Source organism: Strix uralensis, chromosome 4, assembly GCF_047716275.1.
Source record: "Strix uralensis isolate ZFMK-TIS-50842 chromosome 4, bStrUra1, whole genome shotgun sequence".
Lineage (NCBI taxonomy): Eukaryota > Metazoa > Chordata > Aves > Strigiformes > Strigidae > Strix > Strix uralensis.
Genome location: NC_133975.1, coordinates 81,993,445 through 82,007,345, shown reverse-complemented (window position 1 = coordinate 82,007,345; position 13,901 = coordinate 81,993,445). Strand labels below are relative to the sequence as shown.

At 50.2% G+C, this 13,901-nt stretch overlaps 1 protein-coding gene across 1 annotated transcript in view; it reads right to left on the bottom strand.

Moving 5' to 3' along the window:
• Positions 1-4,815, bottom strand: part of CDS1 (CDP-diacylglycerol synthase 1) — a 36,178-nt gene extending 31,363 nt beyond the window's left edge. The window contains exon 1 of the mRNA XM_074867443.1: positions 4,596-4,815. Within this exon, the coding sequence (XP_074723544.1) occupies positions 4,596-4,685 (90 nt within the window). The 5' untranslated portion in view covers positions 4,686-4,815. The remainder of the gene's footprint in view (positions 1-4,595) is intronic.
• Positions 4,816-13,901: the final 9,086 nt, after the last annotated feature.

Genomic DNA, 13,901 nt, shown 5'->3' with positions numbered 1-13,901 from the left:
TCAAACTATAGGTGACAGAGCCTTTTACATGCAGAATGTGTGCCACTCCTGCCTCCTTGATTCACACCCCAAGTCTCTGTAACAGATGGATGTTGCAATGAGGTTGTTGCCTGGCTTCTCTTCATTTGAAGGCACACAGTCCTTCAAGAGAACCTATCTGATCAGCTCATGGAATACAAGTCCAACAAGGCTGAGATGATGCAGGCTTAACAAGTACAGGGACGAAGGCAAACACGACAGTTATTCACACACCACAAACATCTCAGCGCCTAATAAACACACATACGATGATGCTCATCGGTTCTCATCATTTCCAAAGTACCCTGAGACAAAGGTTTATTTAGTTGTAGGGTTTTGTTTTGTTTTAATTTTGGTGTTCTTGAAGACAAGACTTTCATCCTTAAGCTAAATCTTCTTTACAAGACCACAAATACTTAAAGGAACAAACGCAAGAAGGAACTCAAACAGTCAAGGGCCTGAACCTCCCTAACAGGAGTTCAAATGTGACATCTTGCCACAAATTAAGCTTCCATGTGGATTTCTGCTTGCTGGCTGCTTCGCAACAGCTACCAGAATACAGCTGTGTTTCATGCAGGAAAAAATAGACATGTCAACCTTTCATCATCTAAAGGACACACGCATCTGAATTGCCATTTCGTACCACACGCCCTCCACTACAATTAACGCGTGCCGAGTGAACCACGCACAAGAATTATTCTAGTTACAAAGGTACTTGCAATGTTTTTCTTGTACTGCATTTTTTCCAGGATACAATAAGAAACTCCCAAGCAGACAGCAAATACATTTTTCTTTGAGAATGCAGCATCTACATGAAGAGCAACTGAGAAAATGAAGACATTTTCCAGAGGCTTACGTGAAAAAAGCCAGCAAGCAAAAGAATTTAATTATTGTCATTTTAGCTGTGTAAGTGTTACTTAAAGTAAGTTTTCTCCTCTAGCTTTGACCTTTCTGCAGTCTCTCTCACAAGTTTTACAATTAAGTCAATAGGTCAGTTAGCCCACATTGTAGCATATTTAATTAGACGTACCTTGATACCTTCCTCTGAAGTCAAGATATCAGAGTGTTGGAAGATCCTGAATAAGGAAACCTTTTTTTTTTTTCTCCGCACTGTTAAAGCCTGACACATGCAGAAACACAAGCGAGAGAACTGCACACACTGAGTTGAAGACTGAAACCTACAGATCCTTCACTATCTACATTAGCACTAATTCACCGCCACTTCCAAGAAAACAGAGGTTTGGAAACAGTCAGCCCTTATTATTATTATTACCACACTTGTAGTGGACAGCATAGAGGGTCCGACTTCTCTCTGAAAATTAAACAGACCCTCTTCCAGGATATTTCAAAAGCAGTAAGTCAAATGAAGTAACTGAGTGATCCATGACGGACTCTACCGTTCCACCATAACCCATATTGCTATCAGGAATTTCATTTATCTCCAAGCAGGTTTGGGAGCTTTTGGGCATCAAAGACCCAAGTCCCAAGCCCAGCTTCACAAGTCTGAACAACTTATCTGGCAATTGATTCCCTGGAAGGGCTGTCTCCCGGAACAGAAACAGCTTTTTCAACACCATCAGAGAGACAGTGATTCTGGGTTTGTTTTAGTTACAAGGAATTAATGATGACCGTAGGCAAACAGGCAGTTGTTCCCACGGCCAGCAATGCAACACGACTCCACTACCCCCTCCCCGTCCTACTCTGACAACTCTGCACAGCACACAGAGGAATAACTCTGTGATTACTTCCAGGAAACACTATTTTTTTTTGAAGCATTTGAAAGCAGCGTCACCAGCTTTTTAGTAAAGAATGCAAGCAACTGGAATTTTAAAAGAAGCATGAACAAACACGCATCGAACTGTAAAACTTTAACTGACTTATAAGTATTAAGCATTTGAATGCCAAACCCTTCCTCTTGCTCCCAAGGGCTGTAGAATTTTATGAAGGTAGTTTGACAAAACATTCTTAGGAAAAGGGTGTCCAGGGCAAGCAGCAGCAAATAAGAAAGGGACAACTGAAAAAAATCACCCCTGCATGCTACAGGATAATGCAAAGAAACAATAAACTCATGAAATTGCAAAGCCCTGCAGAGCAAAGGTGTGTTCATGGGAATTTTGCAAAAAATCATCAGCTCAACAAGCTCGTGAGCAACTGAAGACAGCATGACTTGCAGAGCTTAGGAACTTCAGGAAGAAGCTTCACAGAGGGCATACCATAGTCATACAAAAACAAGGAAGTTAACATTAATTTGAAATTATATGGATGTAGAAATGGCTACCAGTTGCTTCCAGGTAGTGGTTAAAAATCAAGCAAATGAGAAAAAAAAAACCAGCTTCCCTTAAATTCAGTAGAAAGTTAGCATCTGTGGACATACTAAGCATAACAAAAAAGGATCAGATTACATACTGAAAACGGGACTGAAAGTACAAAAGATAAAACTCCCCAGACACATTTATTGTCTGTGGAGTTCTTCAGTGAGCACAGAGCACCTCTCTATTCCGGTAAACAAGGCGCTTTAAAGCCTGTCACCTTTCCCTATCTGGAAGTCTGAATTAATTGGGTCAACAAGAGCAGAGGCAGCACAAAGCAGTTACTGTAGGAAAGGATGCAACTTTCCTCCTTCATTACAAGTGAGGCAGAGGGTGCTATTTCTGAGCTGCATATTAGGAAGCAGTGGAAACCCACCCCATCACGGCCACCCTGAGTTGTTACGAACAAAAGAACAAGTTTGGGATCCAAATACGCAATTACCACGTCAAATAGGTCGTCTCAAAATAGCCAAAGGACAATAAGCTATCCACCTGTGGTAAAGGTCAGGCAAGAGGTAGAGCAGAAAGATAACCATCAAAGACGACAAATAATGTGGCATCTGTGAACCCAGATAACCAGATGCTTCCCATCAAATCACTTAGAGCAGACATTACCTGTGCGCTCATATTCAAAACAGAGACCCTAACAGCGACCCACTGACAGAAAACTCCATATAAAATGCTGGTTTATCATTACAGTTACCAACGGCACTTAAAGACACCTTAATATGTAAAAATAAATCCTCAGCATCACTTAGAAGCCACAACAAGAGTCACCAGTGCTGTGCGCATCGCAGATAGGTTGAACAACTCTAATGGGAACAAGGAGGGTCCCCCAAATAATCCATCAAAAAGGCTTCTATGTGGTGGAAAAGGCTTTCCGTATCTACTGAGCATACTGAGATCCAGCTCCTGTAACCAACATCACATACATAGCAGCAGAGTCCTTTCTGTTCAACATCACCTGAAACCAGATGAAACCCCGGCCGGTTGGGCGGCTACAGTAAAAGCACAGCAGGCCTGTAGGCACAAACAGCTTTTACCACGCTGGAAATCACACAGGTAAACCAAGAATAATATTAGCAAGTTTTAGGTGCACCCTTCTGAGGTCCAGAGAGCACAGGCTTTGAACGGGAAGAATTCTTTGGAGGCAGCTCGTTGTGAAGCACACCTCACAAATGAACTCAGCCTACAAAATAAAGCAAACTTGAACAACTCCACAGAAAAACAGCTTTTTGAGCACACTGCTACAAGAAATCACGTTTAAAAGTTAAATCTCCTCTAGAGAGAAGTACGCTCTGCACAGCTAAACGTCACCTCATTTGATCACAAATGCCCTCAATGAAGCACAGTCCTGCAAATTTTCGAGTTCGTTGGCTTTTGAGTTTACGCAACCAAAGCGCAGAATGAAAACTGACTTTTGGGTTTCACTTTCCAACTCCTCACCACGACATCCCAGGCAGAGCGCACACCCCGCAACTTTAACAGTCACCAACTTGGTGACCCTCCGGTACGTATCGCAAACTCAATTCAGCAGTGAGAAAGCTTTTTTTTTTTTAAAAAAAAATAAGTTCCAGTTACCGAAATGAGAACATGTCTTTTATTTTATTCAGACAACTAGCAACCATGATGTGCTTGGCTTTTGTAGAGATAAGCCTCAACTCCACGCCAAACAAAAGAACAGCACCGTGGCTGTTTTGCCACTATAATGAACCTGATGCGTGGACGTAGTATTTCAAAAACCTCTTGCCTTAGCAGAAACGCCAGACGTTAAGTCCTTTCCGGGCCAGAGGTGAATCCTGGCACTTCAAAGGCCATAAAGCAGGAACGGTTGCCGGGGAAGTGCTGACACGGCCTTTACCCGCAGCCCGGGGTTGTGTCCCCGCCGCCACACCGGCGCGGCCACCTCGCCGAGGGGGGAACGGGCCAACGGCGCTGAGCTTTTGCTGCGGGCCCAGAGAGAAAACGGCCGCTCCCATTTCGGGGAGGGGCAGGACACGCGTGGGCCCCCTCAACCCCCCCGCTCGCCGGGCGCGGAGGCCCCTTGGCACGTCGCCCGCTCCCCCTGCTCCCGCCACGGCGCGGGGAGGATTTTTCCCCGAGGGAGGGGGGAGCCCCACGCGTGTCGCAGTCAGGGCCCGGCGATGCGTGGAAAGGCGGCGGGGGGGCGGGGGACACTGCCGCGCCGCTTCCCGGCCCCTCCCCTCGGCGCGCACCCGCGCACCTGCCCCCACCGGCCGCCCGCGGGCCCCGGCCGCGCGCTCTCACCTTGTCGCTACCCGCCGCCGCCTCCTCCTCCTCCTCCTCTTCTTCCTCCTCCTCCTCGGCGGCCGTCCGCCGCCGCCGCCGCGCCGACATCGCGCCGCGGAAGCCCAACGCCCACCCGGCGGCGAGCGGGACGGGGAGGGCGCGGAGGCCGCGCCGCGGAACCCGGCCGCCGCCTTTCTCCTGCTCCTGCTCCTGCTCCTCCTCCTCCTCCTGCTCCTCCTCCTCCTCCTCGGAGCCTGGCGCTACACCCCCCCCGGGCAGGGGGGCTCTGCCGCTGCAGACGCCGCCGCCACGGCTCGGGGGGCGCGGCCGGACCCCACCGCCCCGGGAGCGGAGAAGCGCCCGCGTCCCCGCGGCGGCGGCGGCGGCGGCTGAGGGGCGGGGCGGTGTCGCCCAGGTGCGCCCGGCGCTCCGCCCCCGGCGCTGGACACGCCCCCCGCGCTCTGGTCACGCCCCCGCGCGGCGCAGGGGGCGGGGCCGAGCCTGGTAGCGCCGCGGGGAGCGAGCGGCTGGGCCGGGCCCGGCCCGGACCCCAGTTCCTCCCGTCCCCGGTTCTTCTGGACCCCGGTTCTCCCGGCCCGCTGCTTCCCGTCGGCTGGGGACCGGATGGCTGTTGCGGTGGGCACCGGCAACCGCGGCGCTACGCCCGAGCCGCCACCCCTGGTCGTGCCTCCTTCCCCCCCTTCCCCGTGACTCCCCGCAAAACGCGGGCGCGGACCTCGGGGCTGTTTATCTCCCCGGTGTCAGAATGGCCCTGGAGAGGCGTCCCCGGGGAGACGGGGATGGGCTCTGGTACCAGCTCTGTGCCGACACCCGTGGGCGCCGGCGGTTGCCTGTGGGGTGCTTTGCTGTCCTCGGGGGTGCTTCTGCCCACCCGCTGTACGTCCTTCTAAACAGGCAGGTTCGGTGCTTGCCCCGTTCCCGCCCCACCGTGCCACAGCCATGGTGCCACCAGTCTGTACAGAAACATAGCCCACCCGCCTGAGAGGTCACAGCCAAGAAAAAGGCTCTGCAGGAGCAGTTACACGTGCTCCGTGACAGATATTACACTGTCAACTCTGTCTTCCTCTCAAAATAGCCACCGTTTGCTAAACAGCAGCTGCGCAGAGGGTGGGTGTGAATGGCACGCGGTGCACGGGCCCTCTTCACCCAAGCGGTGCAGGAGGCATCAGGGGCAGGCCGGGGTGTGCAGCAAAGCAGGACACGTCCCTGTGCAGGGACAGGCAGACCCTGCTGAACACCGTGACCCGACGAGCCCCTCACTCCAAAAAGGACCTTGAATGACTCGAGCGTGTCCAGAGAAGGGCAACGGAGCTGGTGCAGGGTCTGGAGCACAGGTCTGATGGGGAGCGGCTGAGGGAACTGGGGGGGTTTAGTCCGGAGAAGAGGAGGCTGAGGGGAGACCTCATCGCCCTCTACAACTCCCTGAAAGGAGGGTGCAGAGAGGGGGGATGAGTCTCTTGACCCAAGGAACAAGCGCCAGGACAAGAGGGAATGGCCTCAAGCTGCGCCAGGGCAGGGTTAGACTGGCTCTTAGGAAGTATTTCTTTGCAGAAGGGGTTGTTGGGCGTTGGAATGGGCTGCCCAGGGCAGGGGTGGAGTCCCCATCCCTGGAGGGGTTGAAGAGTCGGGTTGACCCAGCGCTGAGGGATCTGGTGGAGTTGGGAACGGTCAGTGTGAGGTTCATGGTTGGACTGGAGGAGCTTCAAGGGCTTTTCCAATCGAGATGATTCTGTGATTCTGTGAGCTGTCTGGAAATCACCCCTGTCTGCTGAGACCTGCTACAGCTTGGTGCCGGCCCAGCCCTCCTGTCCAGTTCGGATGACCGTGTCGGGGTGCCTCTCAGCTCTAGCACGCTCCCGTTGGGTGATCAGGAGAGCAAACACTCCCTCCACTTCTCAAAGCCTGCTGCATTCCTCCAGCCACCCTGTTACGGTGCCTGTCCCACTCCACCCTGTTTGTATGGCTACTGACAGTCTGGCCATGGCAACAGCCAGCTGCCCCCGAGCATTCCCATAAAGACACTCAGTGTAGATGTCACCTCGGTGTCCACACGCTGGCTTACTGTGTCTGCAAACACAGGGCCAGCACCTCTTGCAAGGCAGCATCTAGCCACATCTGCTGTCATTTACGTTATCCCTACGCTGACTGGTTTCACCAAGCTTGATTTGGTTTATGTCACGATTTAGTTTTATTATGTAAACAACATTATTATTATGTCCCTCCTAAGGTATGCTCGGCATGTTTTTAATGACAATGCAGCGCTTCAGGAAGTTAGAGTGAGCTGCTGTGAGTGGACACAGATTATGGCATTGATAAACCGACTCCGACCTCGCTGCTAAGAAGCGCGGACCCTCGGGTGGTCTGGAGGAACAGCCTTTTCCGTGAAATGTTTTACACGTGCACCACTGACTGTGTCGGGAGGTGGCACGCCTGCAGCGTCCCCAAGCGCCTGCAGGAACCTGGTGTGCTAAGAGAAGGGCTGCTCCAGCAGAAGTCAAACCAGAGACCCAACGCCAGACCAGAAAGGCCACAGTTTCTGCCATCGGGTCTTTTGTGGACAAAGGTGACAGCAGCAGCCCACTGCAGACCAGCGATATGGCCGTATGTCCTGGATCCTCAAAAACTTCACTCTTACTAAGTATAATTTTAAATGTTTTTCTCCATAAGTGAAATATCATGGGGGGAAATGGAGTCAAAACTCAGCTCTGCTTCTTCAGAATATGTGAGGGTGGGAAACAGTTCCCCAGCAGGGAGGAAACTGAAACCATAGAGGGTGAGCTGGGCACAGAGTGGATCCCAATGAGTAACGAGGCATCCTTTCCCCTCTCTCCTCTTTCAGTATTTTTCTACTATTGAGTTCTCCCTTGTGAGTGTTTCTCCAGCAAAGCTTTCAGAAGAAACCACGGTTTCCCTTATTTCAAGTGCAAGACATGCATCTACTCTGTTGGCCCTGCAGTGGGACTAGCTGTCTAGAAGAAAGCATAACATTTTATTTTCTCTGTGCAGAGAAAATAAGAAGTGGTTTGTCTGGTCTCCACAGCTTTGCCACCCGTGGCGACTGGAGCGGACGTCCAGGCTGTTTCCCCTGGTGCACAGATCTCATACGTGGGTCAGTAGCTCGGGGTGGAACGGACACCAACTGCCCTACAGCCACCACAGAGCAGCTAGGTCCTGGCTTAACAAATATGGGGCTGAGCCATTAATTGCCACAGAAAAGGCCCTTCCGCAGTCATCAAGACAGAGAAAATACCTCAATTCCTGCATAAAGATCATTAAGCAGATCCCATCCAGGAGAGGAGTAAGAGCCTCGATTTCTCCTTTGCTCCATTCTTAACCTAAACAGTGAAGGGGAAAAGAATTCACCTAGAAAAGCTCAGAGGAAAAAATATTTGTTTAGCAAATGGTGTGATGGAAGAAAGTAACGATAATGGCAAAGGAGGAAAAGGTGAAGCACTCGAAAGGTATTAATGAGCAGAAGCAAGGCGAATGCAAGAAGATGAGTCACTGCATTTCGGGAATGAGAAAGAGAGCAAGCAATGAACAACTGGTGACAGTGGGGTGAGGGAATGAGCAATCTCTGGGCAGGGCCACCAGGAGAGAGAGAATTAAAAACAAGGACCAGGCTCCGGCGGGATCAGGCGGGAGCCCAGCCCTAGCTTCGCTCCTTCTCTCTCGCAGCCGGGTGCTCCTGCTGCTGCCACGCACCTTTTCACCCACGGCGCGCTCAGAAGTGCGAGGAGGGCCAGCGAAACAGCTGTAACGAAGCAAAGCATTTCAAGCCTCTCCAGCCCAGAGGAAAGAGGCAAGGGGCTCCCAGAAGAGCTGCGGGGCAGGGGGCTTCAAGAGCAAGCGGAACGTGGCAGCGTGGCTGTCCCGCTTCTCGTTTGCAGCCCCTTGCAGTCATGGGAGCCCAGTGTGTCTCTTGAGTTGCAGCTGGTTAGACTGGTTGGGTGGGAATTTTCCACAGTCACCCAGTTACTCAGGTTCCTTTGGGGCAAGTAACTACACTGGCTGGAATGTAACATCACTTCTCCAAGCGCTGTGACCCTGCGTAGTTTCACAATGTGTGGCAGAAACCTCCACACTGCCTGTCAGCCGCTGACTTTTCTGATATGCAAATATCACCTCTCTTGTACAGAAGTTCAGTGTCTTGGTGTGTGAGGCCTTGGAGATTTTTGTTGCTGTCTTGCTTTTGCCTTCTCCTTGTACTCCCACATGAATTCAGTGGCTCAAAGCTGCCAGCAAACAACTCAGAACTCAGCAACCTGGCCCAACATTTTCTGCAGCGTGGGAAAGCCCCTGACAAGCATATCCCTGTGCTCCCCCGGGGTGCTCAAAGTGAGGACACATCACCTGCCACAGCCATGCTCCCCCCTGCCCCACATTTCAGTTAGCCACAGATCTGCCTTGTTAGCCAGGAGCTGCCTCTCTGCTCTGTGCCTCGACCTACGTACAGAAGAGGGAGTTCTCTGCAGGCAGATGGAAAACTAAAGCCCTGACATTAAAACAGTTATATAAGCCCTGCATTAAAGCACTTACATAAAGCACATACAGCCTCCCGACAGCAAGGCAAGGGGCTGCAGCTGTCTCTGCTGACCAAGAGAAAGTCCCTTGCGCAGGAGAGAAGCAGAGTGGGGCTGCTCCGTTGCTGCTGCAGCACAAGCAAATGGAAGGAACTGGTCCCCCATCCACTCGGAGGCTGAGGAGCGGCAGGTACCTGGCTCACAGCGCGTGCTGGGAAGAGCGTCACATCTGCAGACGTAACACTGATGGCCCCCTGTTGCTGACAGTCTTGGAAAAAGAAGCAGTTTGAAGCTTTGGGGTTTTGTAAATGGATTCCTGCTAATGCGCAGAACAAGTGAGACGAGGAAAGTGTCAGTACCTACTGGTCAGCGTACACAGCAATGTCAAACGATGTCAACAATGGCTTGGTATCCCCTCAGATAATATTATGCACAATATTGTAATATGCTGCATTTAATCAATTTATAACCTTTTTACATCCCTTGATCATTATAAAGAGGATAACCCCAAGCCAGAAAGAAGCAGAGAGAGAGAGCACTGATACAACAGCCTCGGATCACGCTGCGTGTTTATTCTCCAAAGCACAAGGCGAGCTATTCCTGCCCTGTGCTCCCCTGACAAAACCGAGAGCCGAAAAACGCTGCCTGGCGCTGCCTTGAGACGGTGCGTGGGAGGAGGGCCCAGGTGCTCGGGAGACGCTCGAAGCTGAAATTCCAGGTCAGCAGCTCGTTATTACACAACCTGTGTGCTCGGGGATGAATCCTCCGCCAGCTCTAAGCACTAGACTCAGATGCTGAAAACAAGGAAAGCTGAACTGGAGTATGGGAGTGTGTGAGTCAATCCAGAGGCCCACCACGGCCCCTCTCAATAAATACAGCATGAGCTCTAATACTGTCTTACTGCGTTTAACATGGGTCAAAAGCCAATGATGCCTTGCCGAGGCATCCTGAATAGAGCATATATATCTATATTTCAGTAATTTAAATCCACTGACAGCACTGAATTGTTCTTTTGTATTTCCTTAGCATGTCATGTAGTCTGTTTACATTTGCTAGTCTGGCATAAAACCATCACAGTCCGTGGTATTTGTGGTTGAGAATTATTTGTTTATTACTTGCACATTTGAACTTTATAAAGCAGGCCACTTGTATGCCAGAAAAAACAACAAAACAAACTGACCTCATTATTTTCAAATTAAGCACCAAAGTGAGGAACATAATCTAGTGACCACTGTGAAAGGTCTGGCTGCAGAAACCTTTGCACCAGGCAGCTGTCACCTTCTGTATTGCACCACTACTGAGCAATTCTTGATCCTTCGTTCCTACCATAATCCCTGAGATGCTCTTGCTTTTTCCCAACAAAAAGGTTCATATGTGGTGGGTGTTTGTCAAGCTGTTGCTGTTTTCATATAAGACGTGAAATTAATTCTTGAGCTTACTTGTTGCAGCTGTCTGAACACGCCATGAATCTGCAACACGCCCTTCCTGTGTGATTTCACATACGCTGTATGTTATATTATCCATGTGCATCCTTTCTTTTCATACAAACCTGTGCTTTGAATACCATATTTCACCAACTTGCAACTCCTCACTGCTTCGCTTTGCTTGCACCCTTTTGCAAGGAGTGTGTGGGCATGGAAAAAGGTGGGGACAAGCCTGATGAGGAAACAGCCTGGCTGATGCCAGGGATGGAGACTATATGCAACTCCAGCAGAGTAAGGCTGGCGGGGTAATCACTGGCGTGTTTAAAGGGACTGACGGCACTGCTCTGTCAAAACGCAAGTGACTGCCAGAGACAAAAGAGGTTCTAGACAAGTCCCGTGAAACGTAGCACCGACAGAACCAGCTGTTCTCCACTGAATTCAGTCTGAAGTCTGGAGAAATTAGCTTACCTCTGGGTGTTTTGGACAGGAGTAAAGAGCAAACTGTTCTCCAAAAAGTTTTATAAGACGCTTTTAAAAAGGCCTCACGAGATACGCAATAGCTCCTTCCAGTGACCCCACAGCTGGGGCTGCAGCATGGCAGCTCACCAGCACCCCCAGAGTGGTACCAGCCTGGCCGAGACTAGGGAGCTGCTGGGACACCTTGGTCCCTCGGAGGACAAGGTCGGAAACCCTAACCCACAGCCTGCAGCAGGCAGGGCAGGAGGGAGGAAGAGGAGACCCATTGCCTCCTACACAGCCCACACCACTCTCTTTGGCAAAACCTCCTTGGCACAAGAAACTTGGCCAAGCAAAGCCGTTGTGCCCAGTGCACTTCCCAGTGGTTTCACTGGAGGTGGAGACCATTTCTGTTAACATATATATGGGTGGCACTAACCTTAACGCTGCAAGTGCCTGCATCTAACGGTCAGCTGTCTTCATCTGCAAGGCATGATCCCTTCTGCATGATCTCAAGGGAACTGTGCTTGTGCCCAAACTTCGTTTCCTCTTCAGTCTCAGGCCATTCTGGTTCTTTTCGTGTAACTGAGCAGACGGCAAAGCTGTCTGGTGGCTGGGCTCCCAGGGAAAGGGCTCTCCTGCCACGCTGTGTGACCCCCATTCCATCCTGTGGCAACAGACTCATGCTCCCCCCCATACCCCCTTCTTACGCCGAGCCCCAGTCCCATCAGGGGGTATTTTGCCATCTTCTTACGTCGAGGCAAAAGCTGTTCTGCAGTTTCAGCAGCATCTTCTCCCATTCTCAGGTTGGAGTAACTCTTCCACTACTGGAGTATTTACTGTTGGTTTGTGGTGCACAGAGCACAGCTTGCGTTTGTTTCTGCTTTCTGTCACTGGATTTGCTCCCTTTTTATACTGTTTTTAAGAAGTTTTATGTCATTTCATTTAATCGAACTCTAGTATTAACCACCCTATTACTTTCCAGTTCATAAGCAAAGTTCATCTAAGGTATGAGCAGACATATCACCATTGATTTTTAGCAGTTTATGAAATATCACTCTGTTTTGCCAGAAATACCATCTTACTATCTTATCTCAAGGGACAGACGGAGCATTATGGCACGCTTGGAGTGTATTTTATAAGTGCTGAGCAGTCAGCAGGATGCAATTAAGCCAAGTATTACAGTCACGATCTGGAAAGGTTGCCCTGTAAAGTCCTGGTTTGCTGCCATTTTGTTGTGGTAGTCTTCAGACTGAAGTACATCTTGTGCTTTACAAAGGTGCTCCTACATATTCACTTAGGAGAATTCTCTGAGAGTTATCTTCCAGTGCTATAGTCATAAAAATACACTAGAAATTACTAACTGGTTATACCTTTGGCATCTTTGCCATCTTTCTCCAAACACTATGGACCAGAACTGTGTTACACAAGACCCTGAGCTCTTCACCAGGGGGATACAGATTGAGGGAAGTGTCTTCCCCTCACCTAAAAAAAGTCAAAAAAACATGAGCTACAAAAGACAGACGCTCAAGACCTCCTCTTTTTCAAGTTTTCAGGGTTGTGGTTGAAAGCCCCTCAGCAAATGTTGACCAGTGACTTCTGGATGTATGCCCCAGCACTCCTGTTCCTGATCTCACCTCTCTCCTCCCTAAGTCACCAGCACACACAGGAACTGTTGGCAGCTGTTGGCAAGTTCTTCTTATGCCTCTTCTTCTTGCCTGGAGGCGCCAGATTTATTGGAAAAGCACTTGATCCTGAACAGACAGCTTCTTCTAGAGACATGCTCTGTGTGCTAAATGGGCCAAGGAAGCTGGGGGTCAATCAACCTGTTGCCTGGCCCCCAGGCCCCTCAGCTGGCTGCCTGCCTCGTGCTGAGATCATGGTGAAGAAGGGATCTGCAACACCAGAAGGATTGGGTACTGGTTGCCCGAAAGAGGCACCAGTTCTCCTTCTTAGCACTTTTAGCTCCCTCTGGGGCTCGGACCAAACTGGCCGGTCCTCAGTCAGGTGCTGCCTGAGCCAAAATGGGCAAGAGCCAAAATGAGAATGGAGAGCAAGCACAGCAAGTGGCTTTCGACTGCTCCTACCATTGTGCCTGCTTACCTGAAGCCTGCAGTGCAAAGCCAAAACAAGAGAGAGAAGTCCAGAACAGTATCTTCAGGCTCACTCACTCTTTGATCCAGGTTTTTTCATGCAATTGCAAACTAAAGAAATTCGCTGTTTGCCAATACAAGAAGACTCACTTTCAGCCAGCTGCTGTACCAGCATGCTCAGAGGTGCTTTCTAAACAGCAACCCTCATGCCACCATGACAACTAACAAAAGCTAGTACTGGAAGAAAGTATTTCAAAATAGCAAAGCATCAAGAACATGCCTGGAGGTAGAAGAGACAAAACCCTTGGGTGTCTTACTGCAGCCAAGCCTTCCCTGCTGCCCTGTCACAAGTACCACAAGAAGTTCAATGGTTGGACTGGATGATCTTCAAGGTCTTTTCCAACCTAGACGATTCTGTGATTCTGTGAAGTTCATGCAAGCTGCACAATGTGACGACTCTTGACACCACTGGTTATGACAGATGAGAAAGAAAGCGTGAATGCGAACAGGAGTGGAAGCTGGGAGAGATGACTGAGAAACCTGTAGAAAAATAACAGTTTCCTCTGCATGGCAAGAAATGGCAGTGTGATTTATCCCAGGAGTCCTTGGCAATGGCTCTACAAACCAAGGTGGGAAGTTGGATTCAGACTCTCACAGTAGGAAATGAGCCCTTCTGTCTGCAGGCTTTTTAGTGGTCTGCATCTCCTCTCCTTCTCTAGAGAGAGGAAAGGACAGGGCAAAAACAAAACCCTGACCAACACACCTCTCCTAAGGATTCAGCTTATTACAGAAAAATCTGCCCGCCAG